Source organism: Neolamprologus brichardi, chromosome 22, assembly GCF_056152115.1.
Source record: "Neolamprologus brichardi isolate AB-2024 chromosome 22, ASM5615211v1, whole genome shotgun sequence".
In the NCBI taxonomy this organism is placed as follows: Eukaryota; Metazoa; Chordata; class Actinopteri; order Cichliformes; family Cichlidae; genus Neolamprologus; species Neolamprologus brichardi.
In genome coordinates this window covers 21,400,845-21,427,026 of record NC_142124.1, presented here as the reverse complement: position 1 = coordinate 21,427,026, position 26,182 = coordinate 21,400,845, and the positions used below count along the sequence as shown (strand labels likewise).

The following is a 26,182-nucleotide window of genomic DNA, read 5'->3' as shown; positions in this document are numbered from 1 at the left end:
ATGCTTAGATAATCGTCATATGATATGACTGATGTGTGTTCATGTCAATCATAGCTTTTATAATGTGTGTGCATATTCTTGTGTTTGTAAATAAGTGTAAAAGTAAATTCCGGCGTGATATCCAGGTTGTGTGTGAGTCCCAATATATCGGCGTTAAAGTCCGTCCCAATAAAAAATGGACTTGGTTGAATTTTATCTAAGTTTTTATCCTTTGAGTTTATTTGAGTGATTATAGCTCAATTTAATATAAACATTATTTTTCCTTTAAACGTATTTACCTTACTTAAGAACAAAAAAAGGCGAATTTTCCTTTTTTACGAGATAGGAATTTAAAATACGATGAAGGCCCACAGATTTGCTGTAGAGACGCACAGCCAGCTTTTACAGTTATACTATCTCGTAGTGGCTTTGCTGGGTTTGAGGTGAACTTTATCCAGAAATGCTATATACAAATTCTATTTAGAAAGTCAAATATTTGAACTGTGCTGTAGACTCCCGTTTGGCTCTGGGATTAGAGGAAATAAATCAGTTGAGGCTGGTCTGTGCTGAAATATAAGCTTACATCGCCATCTAGTGACGACGGTGGAAAGTACTGTAGTGGTCAGGACATCCCATTCAAAGCTTAGAGGCCTGAATAATAATAATAATAATAATAATAATAATAATAATAATAATAATAATAATAATAATAATAATAATAATAATAATAATAATAATAATGCACTTAGTCAGTAGCCCTAGTGTTTTAGCCTTGACTTTGACCACGCGGGAGAATAAACATACGCAGGAGGTGGAACCACAATTTCTTTTTTATTGAAGACATATTAAACTTTGCGATATGTCCGCAGTGCTCACACGGACTCACTGCACACTAGAAACCATTGATTTAATATTAAAGTTTTTTCTGTGTGTTAAAGTCAAAGTTAAGCGTTTGTAAAAGAGCGCCGAGATTGTGTGTGTTTTTTTTAAACACACACAATCTCGGCGCTCTTTCACAAACGCTTAACTTTGACTTTAACACACACAAAGCAAACAAAAATGTATATTAATATTTATATAATTTGCAAAAAGCCCAAATATTTTCCAGATTGATGAATCAGAAAGTTTCTTTTGGCAAAGTATTCACCTTCGTTGGTCTTTGTTGAAAATGTGAGAGAACAAAAAAAAACCCAGTGAACACCCGTATCTGTTTGATTATGCTTTATTGTTTTAAGTAGGCGTACATTGAAACTCCCTTTAAAAGATCTAAGAGAATGCCTTAGAAATTTCGACCTATTCAACCCGACGATTAGGACTGGATTGCAGAGTTTATTCAGAGGGTTACGTGTTTGGTGTCTTCCAGACAGCACTGTTTCGCACGGAACTGTTTTATTTCAAAACAATGAAAAATAAAAACATGGAAATAAATAACATATTTAATGTGTGCTTAGATTTATTTTCCTAACTAAAAAGTGAATTAAAAAGGTCAGAATTTCTAGGTATGGTGTAAATGTTGTTGTGTACATTGTGTCTGTCTGTTAAATTGTTATCCTTAAATATTTTCTTGAGAGACTACGTAGAGTTGCGTACTACAGTTAATCGCATTACCAGATAGTTGTCAGTCGTGAAATCGCAGACATCGCTATAGCCACTGAGTACTAGGGTAACCTTAAGGTTTAATAAAAAATAATACATTAAATATTTAAATGTTGTTAAATATATATATATATATATATATATATATATATATATATATATATATATATATATATATATATATGTATGTATGTATGTATGTATATATATATATATATATATATATATATATATATATTTATATATATATATATATATATATATATGAAGAATATTTAAATAAATATTTAAATACTGTTAAATATCATGATATATCTATCTATCTATCTATATATAGATATAGATATAGATAGATAGATAGATAGATAGATAGATAGATAGAGATAATTATTATTAATTTAAACATCTTATTTCATCTTATCATGTTTTTTATCACCTAATGACGAGGATAATGTTGTTAATTTATTATTATTATTACTTTTTATTATTATTATTATTATTACTTACTATATAGTTTATTCATTAGCATAATCAAGATCCTCTTTGTTGTTTGGATATAGCCAAAACCCCAGTCGCTTAATCTGACTGAAATTGTCAGCCTTATTTGTGTCATTTATATCCATAGGTCTAATATCTACTTTATGTTCCTTTTTTGTTTGCTGTTCTTAGGCTTTGAACAGATTTTGATCAGCGAGTTTAACCATTAATTTACCATTCATACGGTATTTGTTTCTTTTGCGCGTTAAAAACCCACCTTAGTAGGATGAAAACAAACATTTGCTATGGATTGCATAAAGTAAGTCAACAGTGGGACGGATTATGAACTCCTGTCACGCACATGCCCAGCTGGCTGATCAGGACAAACACCAGAGCCATGTGAGACAGCAGTCAGAGAGCAGGAAATGCGATGTTACGTCTCTGCCACGTTTTCTGACGTCGGCGCGGCGGGGCGCGCACGTGTTAAACAAGCACATAGATGTGGAGAAAAGTTTGATGTCTGACTCCTGAACGCGCCTCTGTTCCCGAAAAACACACACAGGAAAGCGTTGAAGAGGCGGAAGCTGCGGAGCGGAAGTTACTTGTGGCATTACCTAAGTGTACGTTTATTGGATACGAGGAAGTAGAGCGTGTTGCTATTGGCTTAGTGAAAACCAAAACAAACACGAAAGTCCCGCCTGCAGCCTGAGAAACAACGTGAGAGTCCAAAGCTCAAAGCGCAATGCTCCGCCTACCCCTCTCTCCTCGCGAGAGCCATCTTTGATTGGACAGCCCACGGACCGTGGCTGGAAAACTCTGGAGGCTGGACCGCACTGCGTTCAAAAATTGAATTCTGCTGCCACACTAAGGATAAAGAGTGTATTACAGCTTGTTTTAGAGAATAAAAAAGGTTTCAATCAGCATGTTCTAGAATGTCAAATAAACTAGAGAATGAGTTTTGAAAGCGCAGACATTTCAACGCGTTTCTATTTTACTATCAGCTTTTAATTTACAAAGTGGGAGGTAATGATAAAAACAAAACAAGCAATGGACAACAGTCACTGTTAGTGTTTTCTTTAAATAAAAAATTAAATAACACTGGACAATTTGACATGCTTAGATTGTAGAAACTGTGTTGTACACGATGCACAATATCACTCCACGCGCTGTCAGCCGTGAATGAGCTCTGCATTCAGGGCCGGCTCTTTGCGTTGCTCTTTACATTGACCTTCGCTGTCTCTGAGCGTAATGGAGGACAGGCCTGCAACCTTCACTTAGCCTGCAGTGCAGCTTTCAAGCTTGATAGCGTGATTTTGGAAGATAATCTTGTAATACAGCACAAAGACCCCAAGCGGACATAAGCTTACCCAAGACCGTGACAGCGGTCAAATAGAAGCACTTGACCGAGATTATATGAAAGCCTCCTCCATGCCCCAGTCGGCGCCTCAGTCTTTATAGGCAGAGCGGGTTTCCTGTCAGATCATCTCATTTGGTTTCAAGTATAAATGCCCCAGAATTTACTGTCTTCATTCACGAAGGGTATACAGACTAGATTTAAAAAGGCAAGTATGCGTCATGGACGCATACTTGCTAGCCACTAGCCACTCGTTTGTAGGTTTGCGAACACCCCCAGCACAAAATGTTCATTTTAAATGGTTGTCAATAATAACAAAGATCATTATACATAATATGTCGAATCAATTGTGTGATCAGTTGATCTGTGATAACTTGAATTCTTATTATGTGGGCAAGTCGAAAATACTCCACGGAAACGAAGGACATACATGTTGTTGTTGTTATTGTTGTTGTTTTTTAGAACCTGCTGTCCTTCTCTTATATAAATAGCAAATTCACAGAATCATCTCACCTGATTTAGAAGATTCACTTATAATAAGTGAAGCAAATTTCGGGAGTTTCACATTTGTTTGTGAAACCACGTAAAGAAAAAAAAGAATTAAAATCCACTTGACAGTTCAAAGTATAATCCGTTATTTCACGATGATTTGGTAACCATGAGGGCCATTTATATTTGTGAACGAAAGTAGAATATTTGAAGTCGCCCATTATTATTTGAGCTTAGATTCAGCAATTAAACAAAAGAAAAAAGAAAAGAAAAGAAAAGAAAAGAAAAGAAAAGAAAAGAAAAGAAAAGAAAAGAAAAAGAAAAAAGAAAAAGCAAGAAACTCGGCGTTGCGTCCGCAAGATGTCAACATCTTGAGAAGATCATTTCAGGGCCGAGCAAGCTGAAAAAATATACAACAGAAGAGGAAAATACTGAAGGTTAATGTGGTGTAAAAATGTGACTTTTTAGTAAGAAAGAAAGAAAGAAACGCAGGTCGGGATTTGCGTTATTTGACGCACACTGCGCCTGTTTTTAGACCCCAAACAGATTTTTTCTCTCTCCTCGTTTAAGTAAAACTAAACGTCGCATGGCCGTGTAATTTTTATCAAATGTCCTTTCAAAACGATCGTTTTTCATGTTGTGGGAGATCACAACTAAACACTGGAACTCAACCAAAGATCTGGCGCATGTAGGCTTCTAGTTTTATTTATTAGAGGACTGAAATCCAACTGGTTACCTATAAGAAATAAAATAACTAAGATCTTCTAAGAATCCTCACAATTTCTGGGTTTATTTGCCGAACGCTTTTTATGTTAAAAAAATTGAATTTTCTATTTCATTATTCTATTTTGTACTCTGTGAGGTGTTTTTTTTTTTTTAATTAATGAAGATGAAATCCTTTAATTTCGCTTCACTCGCGTCTTGGTTCTTTCTCGTATTCCTTGTTATTCTTTCAAATGACCACTTTGTAAATGTTCTTTTATTCCCACACTACAGTCCACTTTATGTCCTTTTGTCCAGTCCCGCTCCTCCTGGCGCCCTGTTTCTCATGACACCCTCTGCAGGCTAATCCAGCCTTGTGATTCTCCCCTGACTAGCCGGAGGCGCTCCCGTTGACCGTGGAGTTGGTCAGTTTCGCCCTGGAGCCCTTGTGTGGTCCGTCAGGCCTCTCTGTCATCGCCCTCGTTTCTGTCACCTGTGGATAAATCAACAGATGTTCGCTTAATCAGGTTCACGTTTGCTGATATATTCCAGCTCGTTCGTTTGTACGCAACCAAGTGCGAGCTCTGATTGTTTCATGTTTCAGTCTGATGGTTTTATAATCCCCCAGCAAGATGGTGGCGGCTGAGCAAGCCCATGTACAATTCAAGTTCAAAAACACTTTATATATTAAAGTAGTACGATTTTTTAGGACACACAAGCAGACGAATTTGCAGTTTGAAGAACTGCTTTGGCGAAACAGAAATAAAGGAAGCCATGATTAGCCTACTCTAGGCTAATCTGTTGGCTATTTTGGTAGTGCAGTTCCCGGCTGGTTTATGCGCAATAAAGCAAAGTGTTTAGTAAAATTGTGTTTTATTGAAAATATAGGAACACGCTCATTAAAAGGCACAATCAAACACCTGTGTTCTTTTTGTGTTGGTCGACTGTTTGTGTATTTCTTTAGACTAAGGAAGACTAAAGATTTTGAGATGAAGAATCTAGTCAATAGATCCTCTGAGGTGCAGGTGTGGTGGCCCATTTCTCAGCCACAGAATGAAAACAAAAAACAGCCTGTAGTAAAGCTCTAAGCTTTTTCTTTTCCTTGAAGACTGAAACTACAGGAGGTTTCACTGCAGGAGATTGAATACTCCTATTTAGCCCCCTTTACGGTCTACAGGGCCTACCTGACAGGGCGTTAAACTGTACTTTCAGATCCTCCCCACACTCGATTGTTTACTTGTTGTCTGACAAGGTTTTATGGCACAAGGATTGGGCAATCTACACGTCGCATTCTCTTCCTGACTACAAAAAAAGAAAAATAAACCCGGAAAAACAATGCCAAACTATGCCACTATGCCAAACCAAGGACTCTTATTTTGAAGTGTTGCTATGTTATGCACAATTTTCTTTAATTGCGTGTTTGTTCTAAAAAAGCAAATCCAATGTGTGTTTATCCGTGCTGTGTGCGTTAAAGAAAACACAACAAGGAAACTTTAAGGTCAGAAAAAACGAGTGCCCTTGAGTAAAGTCACTTATTTGTCTGTCTTGGTGTCAAATCTATTGAATAGTCTCGCGTGGTTATGTCTTATACCCCAACCCCCTTTATTATTACTATCATTGTTATTATTATTATCATAAAAATATCAACTAGATGCTGACTGTGGATACTAGGCACGAGACAAAGCTGAACTCTAAGGGGTCGCTTTGAGCACGAAGTCACACAAGGAGTGTGTTGTTTTCTCTTCTATTAATAATTTGGATAAAACCTAAAAACCACAGCAGACGATTAGGGCCCACAACTCTAATAACAGACATACTATTAGTTCCTTGCAGTTATAAATTCACGTTATCAGGCAATCTTGCGACTCAAGGCATGAGTGGATGCAAAGGCAATTAAATGGAACTCCATCCGGGGCAAATGGAGCCCTTTGCTCTTTGTGAAGGACCCCCTCTCTCCCCGAACTTGAAGTCGACCGAAGAGACAAAGCTTTGGCTTTGAGAGCTTTTACGCAGCGCCAGACGGCAGTTTTTTTTTCTGACCAAAAACAACACACGAAAGGCGGACTGAGGATCCACAGAACGACTTCCTTTAACGAAAGCACATTTGACATAAATCTGGCTCTCAGCTCACTTGTATCAACTGTTTTATGATCACTGTCTTTGTTAAAATTAACAAAATTTGTAATAATTTCTAGACATTTCTTAGAGAAATACCGATTTATTAAAAGGAGAACTCTTACCTTAGCTGTGTACAGACACATGTTTCTATGTTGCTGAAATTCCCCAGCTGCTGACTTTGAGTCAGTGTAGGTGGTGACTTCCTATCACGCTTGACCGATTTTGTGGTGTCTGTCTGGCTTGAGGGGAAAGGCGCACAAGAATACTATAGCAGCTATAAAAACCCAGGTCTGTGCAGTGCTGGCTTTGGTTTTCCTGGGCATCCTGTCCTCAATTACAGCTTAAAAGCTTCGGCACAACTCTTAGAATTTGTCTGGTTTGACCGAGAGGCGGAGCGTGTGACCGCAAAGACACTCAAGTTGTTTGTGTCTCTGCAATTTATCCATATTAAACTGCCTGTAAGGGTCGGGAACGATTCATATCATGGGTTTTTTCCGTTTTTCTTTTTGACACAATCGCTGGGTTCTAGCATTAGTTGGTTCTCGCACAGTATTATTAGTATGTATGATATTTCAAGGTCATGTTTCACATGTGCCATCAAGAGCCCTTCGAATCCCTATATGCACATTGGGCAGTGGGGGCAGACCAGCCGCGGCGGTCTTAATCCGAGCTCAGGTCTCTCATTCACAGCACATTAGAGTCAGGTTGCAGCCTCTCCAAAACAAGCTCCGCGGTGGCCTCAGAGCAGGGAGCCGGGGAATGTGCACTGTGGCGTGTTTCCCCAATTCAAATAGCAGAAATTTATTTCACAGGATTCAACACATTTCTTATCGTGTTTTACTTTAGTTTCTGTGAGGAATAGACCTCTGTCTGTAGGTTTTCTCTCCATATGACAATCTAAACCATTTGGATTATCTACATCCAATACTTAAAAATATTCATTAGTATTACATTAGTTGCTAACATGTTCCGAGCTATAACTGTAAAAATACTGACAGCGCTGTTATTTTAAAATAATCCATTAATATGTGTTTAGAAACGATTTTACACGGTGGTGAGATTTACGTAAATGTTTTTCGTTGTTCATCTGGGTAAAATATCACGGAACTGGTGGAAGTTATTATTTGTCAGTGCATAATGATATCTAAATTTCATGTAAATTTCTGGACGCCGTCTTCTTACTTAACAGTGCACATTTGGATACATATTTGGCCCTAAATGCTGCGAGATCGCCATGCGTAAAAGTGGAGCAAGCTTGAATGTTGCAACTGCCAGCAGATGCATAAAATTGTTAACTTGAAGCAAAGCAGAAGAGCGAGGCGAAACCCGTTAAAAATGGAACAATGTTGTTATTCAGCAACAAGCTAATTAAATATGGACATTGAAGCATTCTATATTTAGGCAACAGAGTGTAACTTTCAGCTGATGAGTAGTTTTCTCAACAATTGATCGCTGTTGCTTGTGGAATATCTGTCGGTTTCTTCTAATGTCGTGGGTACGTATTAACTATCACAATAATTTCAAGTAAACGTCTTAATATTATTATTTGATAATCCGTTAATGGCACAAGGTTTTATACACACACTGTGTGTTTTATGTCTTGAAGTTAGAAACTGTTCCTCGAGCTACCTATTTTAAAGACGTTTTGAATTTATCCTGTCAAAATTCCAGTTTGGTCTTATAACGGTTCTAACACAAGGCTGTGGCCAGCTGAAACATTAGCCACTACTTTGAACATGACCCTGATAACCAAATGCCCACTCAGCCAAATGCTGTGCCGCAAAAGCCACCTAATGATGACCACTCAGACATTTCTAAAAGCGGACTTTACAGATAAGCTGTTTTCTTCCTCTGATAATGTGTTGTTCGAGTTATATAGTTCATATTAGTACAATGAGATAGCGTTTGGACAATGTAGTGTTCATGATCCTTCTTTTTTTTCATTTTGCTATTAAAAAAATCTTCATGCACATTTCCCCCCGAAAGACTGAAAAGTGATTTCAGCATCTCAGGTGTCTGCATAAAACTTTGACTGCAACAGGCAGCATCCATTTATGGTTCATCATTCTCCTGACATGGTTGCATGTTAAGGAATTTATTTTTAAGCAAACATGGCGATAAAAGCACCAATGTCAAGCTTTAGGACACACAGCAGTCATGTCTCTTACACTCCTACACGCACACACTCTTTCCTGCAAGCGCACGCGCGAAGTGGCGCGCGCTTACACACTATACGCGCGCACACACTGCACGCACACACAAGTGGGGCCTGAAAATCTGTCAATTTCTGCCGTGTGGTCGGTCACGTGACCTCCTCCTCCGTGGAGTGGATGGAGATGACTCTCCACGTCAGCCTACGTCTCCCAATTTCTGCTTAGCGAACCTGCTTCAAAGAGGCAAGAGGCACGGCGCTTCAGAGCCATGTTCAGGGCGGTTATAGAGGAATCGTAGCCCAGCAGAGAGTTGTAGAAGTGGGTGAATACGATGATGGATTTTGACGAAAGGGTCCCCGTCGGATCGAACATGTATCTGCCCAGCTGCACGTATTATGTGTCGGCGGGCGCTGATTTCTCCGGTCTTCCATCGTTTTTGTCCCAGACCCCGTCCACTCGCCCCATGACATACTCCTACTCCTCTAACCTGCCGCAGGTTCAACCCGTCAGAGAAGTGACATTCAGGGACTATGCAGCCATTGATGCATCCGGTAAATGGCCGCACCGGGGGAACTTGCCTCAGTGCTACCCCAGCGCGGAGGACATGGTACACCGGGACTGCCTGTCAGCTCAATCCGCCGTCGTAGGGGACATGTTCGGTAAAAGCAGCCCAGCAGCCGCCGCTGCCGCATACCACCACCACCACCATCACCACCACGCGAGCGCTGGCTCCGCTGCCACCAATTTCTATGGGAATGTGGGCAGAAATGGAGTGCTGCCGCAAGCTTTCGACCAGTTTTACGAGACGGCGTACGGGAACGCGTCGGAGAGCTCCTCCGCGAATGGCTACTCAGGGGACAAAACGGCGACCAAGCCTCCCGGCTCCGTGCAGGAGGAAGCGCCATCGTGCCCGGACAGCGAGTCGAAGGAGCAGCGGGATGAAACGAGCAGCCCGGAGTTGTCTTCCGGCAACAATGAGGAGAAAACCGGCGGCAGCAGTACGTATTAAAGTCAGCGCCTCGGTTATGAGAGAAAGTTTGCAATCTTGCGCGCCGCTGTTAAAAATTTTATATGCTGTTTTATAAGCATATAAGGTTTATAGAGGGCCTGCAGACCCCCCCACCCCTTCCCCACCCCCCAACAAAACTTTGTTATAAACTGCAGGATCACGTGTTTGGAGTTGAAATTGGCCGTGAAAGACACCAAGGCGGATATTTTTCTGTAAAACTCCCTGATGTTTACCAATATATATAATATTTATAATATATTACCAATATATATATATATAAACCCAGTAATACCCGGCAATGAGTTGCTATACAGATCCGCGTAGATTATATCCACTTATTATGACCGTGCTTGTTTCACGGGTTCTTAGAGTTAAAAAGAGCCCTTGCATGTAATGAGGGTGGTGCCTCTGGTTTAAGGTTTAGCACACACGAGGTCTTATGTTAAAGCTATCATGGAGCTGCTGTTTCCACTTGTACGTTTTCCCTTCATTTGCTCTGTAAAAAACAAAAAACAAACAAACCAAAAAGTTTTAACGTAAAACTCAATGCAGCAGAGTCTCATTTACCTGCGTCTACCAGAGGCGTCTACTTTAAAGTGAACTTGTTGTTTTCACTTGCTAGTAAAGGTCAAAGCCCAAGTGTATTGTCTAGCGAGTCAGCAGCGAATGGCTTGGTAATCTTTCCAGTGTAATATAATATCAGTATATATATGACATTTGAAAGGTTGAAATGGGAAATATGTTATTAATGCTTCATGTTCAGGAAATCCTCTCATGCGTAATCTGGGCGACATCCCACCCGTATAAATCTCTTTCTGTAAAATAGTCAAGGCTAATTTGAAGTGTTTAGATTTTCTGTGACGCCTGTATTTCTTCTTCTTCCTCTTCTATTTTTGTGGCTTTCAGGTGGACAGAGGACCCGGAAGAAAAGGTGCCCTTATTCCAAATATCAAATCAGAGAACTTGAAAGAGAATTCTTTTTCAGTGTGTACATAAACAAGGAGAAGCGGCTGCAACTGTCTCGGATGCTCAACCTGACCGACCGACAAGTAAAGATCTGGTTTCAGAACCGTCGCATGAAGGAGAAGAAACTAAACAGAGACAGATTACAATATTATACGTCCAATCCTCTGCTTTAGGGGGGCCGGGGAGAAGACGGCCACAGCTCCATTAGTCCTCTGCTGTGTGGGACTGGTTACGTTTACAGACTGACTGACTCGCCTGGCTGTGACTCTCCCTGTGTACATTGTGTACCACATTGGCCGCAGCAGCAGTAGCAGCACTGCTCGATGGTTAATTTCAAGTTCGAGGACAACAGTATCTTGTGATCTGCAATACTCAAACAAAGAGGGAGTACGAACAGAGGCGGTCTGCGGACTTTGATTTCGCTCCTCATTGTCTCACTTTTGAAAATGTAGATTTTTTTGACATCGCCAAGACTGTGTTTGCGAAGGCCTTGTTCATAATGTGACCTAAGACGCTTCATTTTCCTTTCGCGCGAGAAAAAAAAAGAAAAGAAAAAAAGACGTAATGAATTGACTGATTTTGTATTCAAAAGATCTGATTTTTTCTCCTGTTTTTCAAATCAGAAAACTTGTGGATTTAGGCTGATGGTGAATATCTTGCCAACCGAATCTATATTGGTGTGACCAAATAATGAATCCGACGGATGACAATGATGTGTGTTTTTTCTTGTTTTGTGTGCTTATTTATTTTGTAGCCTCTCGTTTACCATCTTACTTTGATGCCACGGCTATCCAAGCTAAAATCGGTTAATACACGCTGACTACTGGGATCCCATGTAGTAGTTTGAGCTGACCTCAAAACGAGCTTTTGTCGTATTTTCTGTGCCCTGCAAACCAAGGACTAGCAGACTAATTTTGTATTTTGCGTATCTTTCAATTTTCCAAATCAATTTTAAGATGTCTCTTTTGATTTTATCAATCCAGTATTAATAATCCAGGTCGATGGGTCCGTGTGGATTTGCACTGAGGTACACGCCCCGAGATGTTCACAACAGGTAACCTTACGCGGTGGGCCCCTTCGTTTTAAACAAGATTTTCAGTTCACGATTCTTGAATCTTGATAATTGTCGTTTAAATAAAACAGAAAAAAAGAAGAGAAAAAGAACGATGAAGATTAAAAAGATTAATTTTCAAATGTACCGTCAGGGCGAGGCTGGCCAGGGTGATCACACTGAATTTAATTGCTTGGTCTGCCCGAAATATTGTGTATCATCATTATATCATTATATTTCCAAATAATAAAAAGTGGAATATTACCGAAAATCAACTTGACTTGTATTTTGTCAGTGACTTTGCTTTTTCAATGTGTGTGTATATATATATATATATATATATATATATATATATATATATATATATATCACACTTACAGCACAATCACAATGAGCTGCCTACAGGTATGAAACAAAACAACGTAAACAATGACTTTCAGGGAATTTAAAGGCTCAAATACGAAATATTAACCAAACAGTCGCACTCTCTACCACACTACTGCAGATTAAACTCCTTCTGTGTGAATGAAGCAAAATCAATAAATCATTAAATAAATACCCAACAATTCAGAGTCTTTGCCAGCTGTGTGCTTAGATAGGTAACACAAATATACAAATATAAAAACAATAATAAACCGGAATCGATACTTAAATTATGTTTGTGCTGCTGTGCTCTCCAAATATTTTTCAGTCTCCCTTGCTGTATTTTGAGTTATATAACATATTTTGCAATTCTTGCATTCCATCTAAAGGAAATCTTTGTTACTGAGTCTTTGCAGATAGCTTATAGGTCACCTTTTATCTGTTAGTCATATTTATTGTTGCCAACATATTGCACCATGTGTACTTTATTCTCGAATCTTTTCTCTCTGCTTGTGTCAGTCCGTGTGCGCAAACTGTCATTTTGCTGATTGGCTTTGGAAACCCTCTCCAACTGAGTCTCCTTTGGCGAGGGTCGCCATATTTGCTGTTGTTATCGCTGTGTTTATGGGAGCTAGCCGCGGCGCATTGGCGTTCATATATGACAGTCAAAAGGGCCATAAACTCAGGGAGAGAGGCTGAAGTTTATGGTTGCCTCTCGCTGCCATAGTCCGGCCTTGCCTTGCGCATCCTTTACTGCGCGCTGGAATTCCGTCCCTAATTACGGGACATCCTCCCCGTTGCCGCAGCAACGCGGCCATAAAAGCTGTCTGAGAGTCTGGAGCATTTGTACAATTGGAGTGCAGTGCAATAAACCGTCTGAGACCCAAGGTTATTAACTGTGTTACCAAGGAGGCGACAGCAACGACAGGCAGAGGACGGATAGGAAAAGCTTCTGCTCGCTCGCTGCACCGGCTTCATTTGAGAGGCTTTTCCCTGTAGCGTGGTTTATCCACCTCAAATCATTCCTACGGAAAAGGCTGCACTTGGGATTGGACTCTCCTACCACCAGGCGGCGCTATTGGGACCAATGTCACGGCCTTGGATCTTTTGATCTCCAAACTCACCTTAAAAGCAAACAGGTAAAAGTCGCCCGGGAAGCCTGTACCTTGAATAGTTTTGCTCTGCACTAAAAAAAACAACAATTGTTCATCGCTTGAATTCTTGCCTTGCATGCAAGCCCTGTTAGTCCGAGATAAGAGCCTCTTTTTTTTAGTTTAGTTTCCACATTTTTCCTCTGGTGCCCAAAGACTTACGCGCTAGAGAAAGTCTTCCTGGGGGCCCTAATAAGGCAGCACATCTGTGCCAAGGCTTCATGCTGCATGTGCTATTCATTTTGCTGGGCTAGAGCTTTTTAATGGTTGGAGTGTAGCATTGCCGCCTTGTACCTGGAGAGATCTGCAACCCCTCCCAAGTCTAACCACAAATGTTTTGTATTTCGGGAAACTCTGCCTTAATTATTAGATAAAGGTGGACATTGCTCGTACGTTAATAACACAAACTGGGCAGTGGGTGCTGGAAGGAAAACAAACGGTTTTATTTTTCACATACTAATGCAGTTCATCTTAAATCACAGTAGTCGCCTCTGTGATCATTCTTCTCCGTGCTCTTCCTATTAAATGAATCCATTAAAATCATTTGACGTCGTTCCAAAACACACAATTCCCTGTCTACGTGCCAAAGCTGTGATTAAAAAGGTCGATTTGATTGCGATAGGGCAGCAATCGCGTCTCCTTTTCCTTCCTGTAACAGACACTAGGGCTGAGGTTTGAGGCTATTCTGTCTCAGTCCAAGTGGCGAGTGGCTATTCTAAACCCTAATGCGTGTGGACCCAGTCTCTTTTTTCCTCTCTCTCTCTGCTTTGTCTCTCGTGAAAAATAAATGCTTCCGCTTGGACGTAATAAAACGCCGCGTTATTGTTCATAACTGCACTCGGGACGAACATGATACGATTCAAACGGCCTCTTCGGCCACGATTATATGGGCCTGATCAAAGCCAGTGGTGAGACTAAACTGTGTTCAGGATATAATAGCCGGGCAGCTGTGAAAATGAAGATTTAATAGCTACAATTAATAACTGCAACACAACGGTATCGATAGGCCCCCGTGCCACTACAACATCATGAAGTGTGCGGGCCAAAACACTTTAATACCAGGCACACATAATTAATTGAGGTATTTGGTTTCCCTGTTGGCTCATGTGTCCCACGTGCAACAGGCCACTGTGGGGAAAAGCACACATGATTTTAAACCTATTGTTGTTCGTTTATCTGTGTCACTGGGCTAACAGTGTTGTGGTTCATTTTATGTTTTGGGGGAAATTTTTACGAACGGACACAAACGCTCCGGCCGCTCACGGCCTTTATTCTGAAATCTCAAAACGCCTTTTAAAAAAATACAATTCCATAATAGATCATTTTCTTCTTAAATTGGCCATTGCATTATATTTTCATGCGCATAAATAACCCGCATCCAGCCTCAGTCATTTAAGTAATTTGAAGTATGCTCGCACTGAGCAGCAGCGATTGACAAACGTCCGCCGTGACTCGGTAAAACTCCAAGTCAGTGTACATATAGATGACAGAAAACCTAAATGGGCTCAATTTATGAATAACTCCCGAATTTCCTCTTTTTTCTTTCTTTTTTTTTTTGCAAAACAAACTGGGGGGGGGGGGGTTGTAAGGGCCACCTGGGCCTGGTAATGGCAAAGCTGGCCAAGATTAACTTCAACCTGGAGACACAGCAATGGAGTGCACATGGCCAAGGACACGACAAGATGGAAGGAGAGTTTTATTGTGGACCTTATTGCCCCAAATTGGACAAACAGGATGGCTTGTGTATGTGGAAGCTTTATGTCGGCTTTACTGTGGCGCAAAGGGACTTTCCCCTCACAACAACGTGATCAATATTTTGGGAGATTAACGAATGTAAATTTGCGTATTGAAGTCCGCTTTGAGTTTTTTTTTTTTTTTTTTTGAATGTTTGTAAGAAAGGAATCCAAACAGCGCGGTGCTGTATGGTGATATCATTTGTAGCGTTTGAGCAAAAGCACACGCAGGCGTGACCTTTTTACATGTTACCCGTAATGATTACTTGGATACAATTAAATACATTCTATATTTTGCGTTTTTGGAAAAAAACAGACAAAGAGCATAATTATTGCGTTGTCTAATTTGAAATTGATAGATTGAAAAAAAAAATGTGTTCATGTTCTTAGTGTAAAATTTAAAATTATATGGACACAGGATTTATATAAAATTAAGAAAGTGCCTTCAGAGGCTTTGTTGGATGGAAAGTAGAACGACAGAGAATTTTAGAAATTTGGTTTTTAAATGATTTAATTATTTAAAAAATGTTTCTATGTATTTGTGCATTCTTCAGTTGCGTCCAGACCCATCGACAATGTATTTTCTTTGTCACGCAGCACTGCTTTGTTAATCTTCGCGAATTTTCCAAGAATTTAATATTTGCCCAAACTCTCAAGTGAAAAGTGATTTTGCTACAAACATGTATAAAGTGACTTAGAACAGTACAACTAAACGATCCGGACTAAAATGAAAATATGAACTTTTCAGAGGCATTATCTTCCGCACGTTTGATAACAATCACTATATCTGTAGGCAACAATATTCCAAACACCTCTGTTTTTATTGCGGAGGAGCTCAGACTTGCTTTGGGCTGCAGGATGGACAACATAAAACAAGACATTTTGCCAAAGGCGCATTCTCCCTACAGTCAAAAAGACTTTATTACCGTTAAGCTTTGTCTTGTGTCTTTGTTGGTGGGTTTCAGAAGGCTCACACGTTTTAAATTGATCTGACACCTTAAAGCCACACCGGCTTAAAACGAAATTGTATAATAAATTGTATTATTTGCTTATATTTTCCCACTTACATCACTTTTATCGTTCAGGGGCTTGGCAGGTTATAAATATAGTATAGTTATATATAGCTAAGCGTTGTGCTAACATTTGATTTGCATTGCATTTGTTGGAAAGTGGAAGTCAGTGCTTCAGGCATTTGTGTACTTGTGCAATGGAAATAATGCTTCCAAAGCTTTTCTAAAGAACACATGCACAAATTACACAATTCAAAGACAGATGTTTTAGAACTTCTGAATCGTGTTGCACCTCGTCACTTCAAGGTAGCGCATAAGGAGAGGTGAGGCACTGATTGCTGTGCTGTCTTCTTTCTCTGCCTCAGCTCCAAGATGGATATCGTTACGTAGCCCCAGAGTGGGAGGGACTGCCCATCTTCCAGCTTTTCCATTGGTTTCACAGTCTGCTCGGCGGAGAGGGGGTGCCTCTAATCATATCCAGCATGTTTTGCACAAGAAATGTCAGCCAGAAAGGGCTACCTTCTCTCTTCGCCAAAATACACCACAATAATGTCATGTTCGGACAGCCCGTCAGGAAATGCGTTTCTAGTGGATTCTCTGATCAGTGGCCGCAACGAGAGCGGCGGAGGTCACTACACCGGGAGCGCATTGTGCGTGCCTCACAGCACTGCCACAGAAGTGCCTTACGGACTACACAACTATGGATACTTCCCAGGTATGGGTAAGCGGAGCGAGGTGGGTCCACAAAACGTGGTTTCCGCCTCGGGCGCCTACATGTCCACCATGGAAATGTGGATGGACGCACAGAGGTCATGTCGGATGGACCAAGATCACCCGGTAGGTCCTCAGGTCGCGCCCTGCTCGTTCCCGCAAAATATAAAGGAAGAGAGCACCTACTGCCTGTACGAGCAGGCGAAGTGTCCTAAAGCCTCCACCGCTGAAGATCTCACATATTCAAGGTTAACTGGAGCCGGCCAAGGGTCGAGTTCTTGTACAGTTACCGATGGCGGCGGCGGGGGCTCAGTGCCTGTGCCGGGCTACTTCCGCTTGTCTCAGACGCACGCACATTCTCATAAACTTTACAACTCCAGCGGCCCCCAGTCGAACCCTTCCCATTCCCATTTTGGCCTACACCCCACTGCTCCAGCTCGCTTCCACACACCTCCAACCTCGACTTCTGCTCCAGCCACGGCACAGGAGGGGAGGAACACCGAGGGGCCCGTGTCCTCGGGAAACGCAGACCTGCAGCCTCACGCTGCGACTGGGACCGAGGAGGCACGCGACTCCTCGGATGGAGACGCCTCGTCAGCTGAAGAAACAGAGGAGAACGACAAAGAGAGAGCAGTACAGTCTAATAAAGGTAATGTCACGGTTCGTCTGCGCACTTTTGTTTTGTTAGCGTTCAGGTAGAGTGGGGCTTTTTAATGACACCTGTCAAGTTTTATTTTACTGGTCAGGGTGAGGTGACAGTGAAGACACAGGTCTGTAAACACTGCTTTTGCATATCACGTTGTTTCTTATGCTAAAAAGACAAGATTCTGCGAGAGGAACGCCCTTAAATAAGCGTGCATTTTTCACGAATAGACAGAAATTGTACTGCGTAAAATTAAAAGAGAGAAGCAGTGATTATGAAGGCAAATTTAATTTTGCGTGATTATACAAACCTACAGAGTGACATGAAACTCTTTATTGTCGTTAAACAAGCACAACAAAATTAATAATACAAACCTACAGAGTAATATGAAATGAAGTACTTATTATACGATGCACGTTAAATACCTGCAGCTTTATCCAGTGTTGTTTTTGTTTTTGTTGGCTGCTGCATAAAAAGGGCCCAAATTTATTACTTAGGCTTTTATGTTTTTCCAGTGCTATAACGTTTCTGTAATTTGCATCCATTTATGATAGCAGCATAATGTTTGTGTCCCTGTTTACGATTGGCGGAAAATTATGCATATGTTGCTATAACGTCAACTGCAAGTCTGATGAATCTAACAAAGAAACTATACTTTCCGCATCACACACACACACACACACACACACACACACACACACACACACACACACACACACACACACACACACACACACACACACACAGAGTAATCCTTTCATTTCGTACTTATAATCAGAAACATTTGGTTTATAACACTCTTATACTCTGTTAATATGCAGCTAATGTTAAGTCTGTTTTACTCTCCACTCCAAGCATGCAGTGGTGTTTTATTATAAGGTCACTCATTATCTATTTAGATAATGTCAAGTTTTCAAATGCAGTTCATCAGTAAACTCTTACATCCACATTTTAACACGTCATAAAACATTTATTAAATGCACTGCTTACCAAATATAGGGAATTTAAGGTAAAGTGTTGCCTGTTGTTTTAATATGAGCGCAATGCAAACATATGGATTAAAAAAAACCTATGCTCTTTGTCTGCCTTTCTCTCTTACACACAGTGGAGTTTCTCATGTTTACAGTGCGTAAACCCGTTTATTTACCATTTTCTTTAGGAGACACAAAAAGTGAAAGCACGGCCAACTGGCTGACAGCAAAAAGCGGCCGTAAGAAACGTTGTCCATACACCAAGCACCAGACACTAGAGCTGGAGAAGGAATTCCTCTTCAACATGTACCTGACCCGAGAGCGCCGCCTAGAGATCAGTAAAAGCGTCCACCTGACGGACAGACAGGTCAAAATCTGGTTCCAGAACCGCAGGATGAAGCTGAAGAAAATGACGAGGGAAAACAGGATCCGGGAACTCACCTCCAACTATGGATTTTCGTGATGAACGAGAGAATCACGATGACACAGGAGAAGTAAAATAAAATTTAAAAACAAGATATATAGGTGAAATAAATTACATTCGCCACCTCACCTCCTTGTCCACACAAAGACTCGTTTCACCGTGGGGTGCAGCGTCCTTTAATTTCCAAACACGCTTAATGTCAATGAAACGTCCTCTGTGAGCTACTGAGAAAAAGGAAAAAAAGGATCATCTGAATGTTTTTGACTCTGTTTTTACCCCTGATTGTGTTTTTCTTTTTATATTTTCTTTTTGTATTGTTGATCCGTCACCTCCGTCGTATGTTTGGGTAGTGTCGTCAGTGCAGTTAAATCAGTGCAGTGAACACCCACTCACCCCCCCCCCCCCCCCCCCCCACACACACACACGCACGCATACATGCACACACACATGGACCTGCGCCCTGGAAAGTGACGGGGCAAATCATCTTTTTCATCTAAATTTTTAGAAATAATTTTGAAAAAATATTTAATTTTCAAATTGCATGATAAGAAGTTTTTATTTTATATATTTTTATTTTTTCGAAGCAAATTTAAACCAATCTGGAATATAATGCCCTTATATAACCAGGGAGAAATGACAAAAAAAAAAAAATCCTTCACCCTGTGACCATTAAATGTAGTACTATAAGTCTAAACTATGTATGAGCTGAATGTATAAATTGGAACTCCGTTCGCGTTGAGGGCGTTTACACGAAAACAGTGTGCAAAGTGAAGGAGGAATGTTCCTTTTTGTATATTTCTGTGTACATATGACATTGTGTTTTTTTGTGTAATGCTTAATAAATTATCAGCTCGCACTGAACCGAAGCCGTTTGAATTTTTTCTGTGTTCGTGTATGTTTTTTTCTATAGAAGGAGACAGGGACACAGAGAGAGGCTGGAGGGGGAAATAAGCCTTGTCTAAAATGTAAAGTTCAAAAATAACAGGGGATCCTACACTTGATATTCCTTCTTTATTATTATTATTATTTTTGAGTGTGTGTGTGTGTGTGTTTGTAGCAGCTGAGCAACAAACTGTTTCTAAGCACTACTGCACTGGCCATCGGAAATAATTAAGATATTAGGCTATAAGCCGTCTAGCTGCATACCCAGCCGGCTATTGTAGAGTTTTATGACTGGCTGGTATATGAGCTTTCTCCCTCTCCTCTAAGAGCTGCTTCAGTCGTGAGAGAGTCTTTCGGACGGAGAGGAGGCCCGGCTCACAGCTAGAAAACTGAACTATGCAAACACACTGTGGATAAAACACGATTTCTGCTCAAGTCTGGGAATAACTGGGATTAACGCGAGGATCGCGGTAAGTTCATTCATTGCTGTAAATTTGTCCATTTTGCGCCTTGTTGCAGCGGGTTCACTGGAGTGCATATAGCCCATTAAACACTGTTGTGGCTTTCTCAGTACATTTTTTTTGAACACATGATGACCGAAGCGACGACCACGGTGCATTATGAACTGGCTGGCTGTGCATTCTCTCGAGGCCCGGATCGACTGTCGAGTGGTTTAGGTAGTTTCATGTTGTTGGGGTCCATTTCTAACTCTGCAACATGAAACTGTCTTAATTGCCCCAGTTACATACATCGAAACCGAAAGTGAAGCAAATCTGGGTTATAAAGAGGGTGAGATTTGCTTTTTTTAAAAAGTGGGGAGCGGTGTGTTGGTGACACGTTACAAACCTTCCTATGTGGAAATCAGGGAGGGGTGGCTGTTGTGTACAAGCTCAACCTGTCTTCCGTAGTGCTTTCTTTGGAATCCTCTACTTGCGTTGCTTTCCTTCTTCTTTCTTTCTCTTGCTAGAATACGTCTGAATGGGCACGTGTGCTGAATATCAACGTGATCAAAGCTGAGTTGCATTATACATTGTGGACTTGGGATTAAGGGTAAAGCCGTGAGTGTTTTTCGTGAGTAGTAGTGACGCAGACACGCCAGACAAGGCCTCGGTTACGACCACTGCAGTGGAGGGGAAGGGGAAGGTGAATGGGGCAACAGCGACCTCCGTGGGCAATGAGACCGGATGCTTCCACTGCGCAATAGTGGCTCAGACAAAAGGAGGGGAAGGGCTTTATGGTGATATTTAGATCCGCCAGACAGGCTGTTATCTGCAGAGGCAAAAGAAGTGAATAGCCCCTGCGGTAAACTGAGTGAAAAAACACCCTGATTTAGGTTTACAGCCTTAGAGCCATTGGCATAGTGCCGTCTTTTCCTGCTCTGAAGGTGTTTGTCTATTCGAACTTTTAGTGCACAAATAGGCTCACAGCCGCTCCTTTCCCCCTTCGGCTTGTTTGATGTCTAGCCAAATATTGAGCAAGTACCAGCGAAGTGATAGCCCGCATCTAGAAAGCAAATTATGGACACCTTGTGCATTCTTCTGTGTTCCTCTTTTAGATGCATCAGCAGAGAGCAGATAATTTCTACGTGTTGAATTGCCTGTGGCCTTGTGGGGGAGTTGGCCAAGCTCTCACTTTATTTGCGGGTAATAAAAAAAAAAAAACGGGCATGCAGTACGTGAAAACTCAAGGTTGCTACTTTGAAACCTGCAGTAGTTAAATTCGCAGATTTAGGATTTAATGGACACGACAAGCTTAGGCTTACAGCACCATGTTTTTAAAAACACAAATAAATTCTGTGTTAAGCTCTATATGGGAAAAAACCTGAAAATACAGTATATTAAATGTATCCTGGTGCAGGACATTCCCCGCGCCATTTCCTTTTAAAAGGGGGAAACCACAAACACCACATTGCATTTATTTTTAGCTGCATCTAAGAGTAACGTTACACCGACGCCCTGGCACCTAGCTGGTATTACAGATAATTTGTTAATGGCAGTGATGATACAGGCGTATACTAAGTGATAACAGCGGTGTAAATAATAAACGGGTTAGAATGAGGCTCTGGTATTTTATTAAAATAATAATTACATATATTATTTATTAGTTAACCACTTCTATAATTTCTAAAGTTTTGGCCAGCGTGTTTGAATCCAGCGGATTATTTCAAATCAGCAAAAAATTATGCATTTAATTTATTTCTATTTTCTCTGTTCTTCTTAAAAAACAAAACACACACACACACACACACACACACACACACACACACACTAGGCCTGCTTCACGGCACGATATGTTTATATTTGTCAAGAAACAAATATATATATTATTTATATATTATTAAATTAATATATTATTAAATTCTGTTACAGCGTAACTGATAAATCCACTAAAAGTACTCAAATAAGAAACCCTGTTATTATTCTTTTTAAAAAAATCTAATTTACAAAAAATTTGAAAAACAAAACAAAACATTCTTTCAATTCTCCAGAAATAACGACAAATTTATTGATGTAGTTTTACATAGTTAATTTAACACTATAGCTTTGTTGAGAAAAAATACTCAAACTCCTGCAGAAGCGTTAATTTCATGGAAACTTCGTGTATTGTGATGAGGTTAATTAGGCGCCAGAGACTTAGTTCCAGCGTGTACAGTGACCTGAAGTAGGCAGGAAGCTTGATTATGGTAGAAAAATAACCCTATACGAGAATTCTCCATGTAGCCTGCGCTTAAGGTTTAACTCACATAGGAATACAACGTTTAACAGAAAACTACTCAGCCTCATAATAGACTTACGTATGTTTCATTATTGGCTAGCTTTTTGTGTGTATGATATGTATTTAATGCTTTAAGCTGTAGCAAAGAAAAACCTGCAGAGGAAAGCGTATGGCCTGTGGGGGGAGAAAAACTGTTATAAAGTGTTATAAAAAACGATTCATAATTCACTAGATAGTCTTATTCAGATCATTGAGCTGCAAAGTTTCTGTGATGTGGTGCTGTTTAAAATGCGTTTTGGTGAGCAGCGATCGTAGGGTGCTTACGTGTCCTATAAAATGTCTCGTAAAAGAAGGCTTCCAAATACATTTTGTTTCGTTTTGGATAACCGAGAGGGGATTGGAACAGCAGCAAGTGCCAATAAGAAGGAGCCCGGTGTCATTTATTTTATTCATTCATAATTTTCATCTCGCATAGCGGTTCCTGCTCAAATCTTGATAATTCTTAAAAAGTCGAAGTTGTTATAGGAGAGAGGGTGAGTATTTAATGACCGTAGGGATTGATTTATCCTTTATTGTTCAGCCTTATGATCACGTGTGTCTGCTACCCAATGGCATGGCAGCCTGTCTCCCCATTACTTTCCCACTGTAGTTCTCCGTGGAGCGAAGTTGCTACTTGATTTCTCCACATTGTTATTTTGTGAGGCTGGGTTTACTGCGTGTGTATGTGTGTGTGTGTGGTGTGTGTGCGCGTCTCGCTTTTGCATGCATCCGCTGTATGACTGTGTACATGTGAAAGTGTAATTTTTCTGCCATGTCGACATCTGGAACGCTGACTAGTTACTACGTCGATTCCCTCATTCTTCCCGAGAGCGAGGAGCTCTCTGTGCCGAGGTACACCTCCGGTCCTGGGCTCCAGCACGCCAGGCAGCATGCCTCCATCAGCGACCACAGCGAGATCGGGACTTGCACCTTCCCATCCAAGCCCCAGGTATTCGGGCCGTCTTGGAGCCACGTCCCGGCTCAGTTTCCAGCCACCGTCTCCTCTGTGTATCATCCCCACTACGGGCATCCCCAAGGCCCAGTAGGTGGAGATACAGATGGCCGGTATCAATCCTGGCTTCTGGAGCCCATGTCCGGTTCCCTGCCGTTGACCGGATTACCGACGACCCATCACTACGGGATCAAACCGGAGGGACTGGGGGCGCGGGCTGAAGGAGGGCTGCCCGGATCCCACACGGCTCTGCTGCTCTCTGATTACGCCAATGGCACCGTGGCGTCAGCATCACCGGTGGAAAAGGACGAACTCTCCGTCCAGGCAGGGGATTTGAGCGGAGAGGGGGAAGAGAAACCGGGCCTGGATCCAAGTAAGTCAAAGCAGAGTCTTTTATGTCATTTGCACAACATGAAGCTGGGGTGCCTTATGGGGGTGCGCGTCCTAACAGATGCCATTCTGAACGTGCCATTTCCTTATGGGGGGCTGTTAATAGCCCAGCTCACATTGCTGTATTAGATAACCTCTTGCAGCCTTTAAAGTGAGCGTGAGCAGTGAGGGAGGCAGAAGGGAAAAAACATGGACGGGGAGCTGTAGAGCTGTGGATATAGCAGAATTTAGAGGCGCACATCCGCTTTTACTTTATTTGTATTATATATATATATATATATATATATATATATATATATATATTTGGTTAGTCAGAAGCTCAGGACCTCACACCAGTGTCGCACCCCACTCTTTTCAGATAACCCAGTGTCCAACTGGCTCCACGCGAGTGCCACAAGAAAAAAGCGCTGTCCGTACACCAAGCACCAGATCCTGGAGCTGGAGAAAGAGTTCCTCTTTAACACCTACCTGACCAGGGACCGTAGGTACGAGGTGGCGAGGCTGCTAAACCTCACCGAAAGACAGGTTAAAATTTGGTTTCAGAACCGCAGGATGAAGATGAAGAAGTTCAATAAAGACGGCGCACCGAAAGACGAGTGACTGAACCTTAGACAAAAGCAGCATTAGACTGATAGCGAGCTTGATGTGTAAGAGCTCTTAACTCTGCTGGACCCTGTTTTTAAACAACATTGTCATATTGTTCTTAATAACAGCTATAGGGTATTTGTCTTGTAAAAAACAAAAACAAACAAACAAACAAACAAAAAAAACAGCATGTTGGGCTTTAGTTTTTGCAACTACCATTATATTGCACAGTTTTAACAGTGCACCCTCGTTTTTTTTAAACTTGTTCTTTTCTCGTGCTGATTTGAATTAATACCTCGTTAAAGTGTATTAGTTGGCCTTGCCCCTGTGCTTGTTTGTGTACGACTGTTTCTAGCTCTCTGTGTTCCGGATTGTAGCTATATTTGTTGTCTGTCTCAGAGCCAACTGAGCGTATAGTTTGTAAAAAAAAAAGTATTTTATTGTTGTTTCTCTCTTACTATTAGGATAAGACTTTGACTGAATTTGAATCTAACGTTAGAAACTGTAGGGAAAAACAGAGTAAAATAGGCGCATAAATACAAGGAACCTCCCGAGAACTCTTACGAAATTTCAGTATATATATGATAGGCTAGAAGTTGTATTACATAACATGATTGACTACCTATGTCTTTCAACTACCTACATACCTACATTGACCTTTGTTTTGCAGTGGTGGATTGTAATAGATTTGTTTGCATTACTGGACTACGTGTGACTGAATTTCAGGGAGTCATTTTCAAAGAGCGTAATATTTGTTAGTGAGTGCAAATGGAAGAAAACACTGTAGGCTAGCTACTCATTTTAATACCTCGCGGTCGTGCTGACCGTCTGACTTTTGGTTCACAAATGTAATTTGTACTTTATTTATTGAATAAAACAAATTATATCTGCGACTACAAGTATCTTACATTCATATCTCACTGCACCCCCATGCCAGACTGCATTTCATGCTTTCATAATATTTGAAATTCTGAATTCTTGATACGCAAAAACAAACAAACAAAAAAGCCTGAGCTGGCGCTGGTTTGCGCTGCCAAAAATTATGACACGTGAAAATACAGAAACAAAAAATAGAGTAATAATAATCAGTTATATTTGGATTATTGCATACTTAGTGAAAATGAGCTTTTGTGTTTGCTTCAATATTTTTAATTTGTAAAAAGCAAAAAAACAACCCCCCCCCCCCCAAAAAAAACAAAAAAAAACAAACCCGCACACACCAATGAAACCTAACACACCTAGAACACTGTGTGTGTGCGTGTGTGTGTGTGTTGGGGACAGAGCTGCATCTTGGCAGAGGATGTTGTTAGCTGTATACAGCCATAAAAGACAATTACCGCTATAACCTTTTATGGGGTGCAAAGCGCTGCGAGGCGAGAGGACACAAAACAAAAAAGACACCGTGGGCTTCGACTGCTGAAGCCCAAAATAATACAGCCGATGTGTTTCTCCTCAGCCCAGATATGACAAGGGCGCTTGGGCTAATCTGTCATGAGCCATCACAGACGGCGCTAAACAATTTACAAGAAGAGGAAAAAAAAAACCCGCATCTTTTTAAATGTATTTTGGAAATTTAGGAATTTGTTTAAACACACACACACACACACACACACACACACACACACACACACACACACACACACACACACACACACACACACACACACACACACACACACACACACATTTTGAGGTCAAACTGTCCAACTGGCTTTGGAG

The 26,182-nt window shown here is 40.9% G+C and overlaps 3 protein-coding genes across 4 annotated transcripts; all 3 read left to right on the top strand.

Moving 5' to 3' along the window:
• The first annotated feature begins 9,081 nt into the window (after positions 1-9,081).
• On the top strand, positions 9,082-12,109 carry hoxa11a (homeobox A11a). The gene is made up of 2 exons (XM_006787599.3): positions 9,082-9,866; positions 10,784-12,109. The coding sequence occupies exons 1-2, from the start codon at positions 9,200-9,202 to the stop codon at positions 11,014-11,016; spliced, it is 900 nt and encodes a 299-aa protein (XP_006787662.1). The 5' UTR covers positions 9,082-9,199; the 3' UTR covers positions 11,017-12,109.
• Positions 12,110-13,199: 1,090 nt separating this feature from the next.
• Positions 13,200-19,325, top strand: LOC102786840 (homeobox protein Hox-A10). The gene is made up of 3 exons (XM_006787600.3): positions 13,200-13,396; positions 16,517-17,511; positions 18,665-19,325. Exons 2-3 carry the CDS (start codon positions 16,650-16,652, stop codon positions 18,937-18,939), a joined length of 1,137 nt encoding a protein of 378 aa, XP_006787663.1. The 5' UTR covers positions 13,200-13,396; positions 16,517-16,649; the 3' UTR covers positions 18,940-19,325.
• Positions 19,326-20,140: 815 nt separating this feature from the next.
• On the top strand, positions 20,141-25,356 carry hoxa9a (homeobox A9a). 2 transcript variants are annotated; one of them, XM_087835106.1, is made up of 3 exons: positions 20,141-20,252; positions 20,750-23,861; positions 24,237-25,356. In XM_087835106.1, the coding sequence occupies exons 2-3, from the start codon at positions 23,309-23,311 to the stop codon at positions 24,476-24,478; spliced, it is 795 nt and encodes a 264-aa protein (XP_087691232.1). In that variant the 5' UTR covers positions 20,141-20,252; positions 20,750-23,308; the 3' UTR covers positions 24,479-25,356. The 2 variants fall into 2 exon arrangements, with proteins under 2 accessions (XP_087691232.1, XP_006787664.1); XM_006787601.3 differs by lacking the exon at positions 20,141-20,252 and having other exon boundaries at positions 20,533-23,861.
• The last annotated feature ends 826 nt before the right edge of the window (positions 25,357-26,182 follow it).

Coding starts and splice junctions, on each gene's coding strand:
- LOC102786840 (XM_006787600.3), top strand. CDS start 16,650: ATGTCAGCCAGAAAGGGCTACCTTCTCTCTTCGCCAAAATACACCACA. Junction 17,512..18,664: donor AGCAGTACAGTCTAATAAAG/GTAATGTCACGG, acceptor CATTTTCTTTAG/GAGACACAAAAAGTGAAAGC.
- hoxa11a (XM_006787599.3), top strand. CDS start 9,200: ATGATGGATTTTGACGAAAGGGTCCCCGTCGGATCGAACATGTATCTG. Junction 9,867..10,783: donor GGAGAAAACCGGCGGCAGCA/GTACGTATTAAA, acceptor TGTGGCTTTCAG/GTGGACAGAGGACCCGGAAG.
- hoxa9a (XM_087835106.1), top strand. CDS start 23,309: ATGTCGACATCTGGAACGCTGACTAGTTACTACGTCGATTCCCTCATT. Junction 23,862..24,236: donor GAAACCGGGCCTGGATCCAA/GTAAGTCAAAGC, acceptor CACTCTTTTCAG/ATAACCCAGTGTCCAACTGG.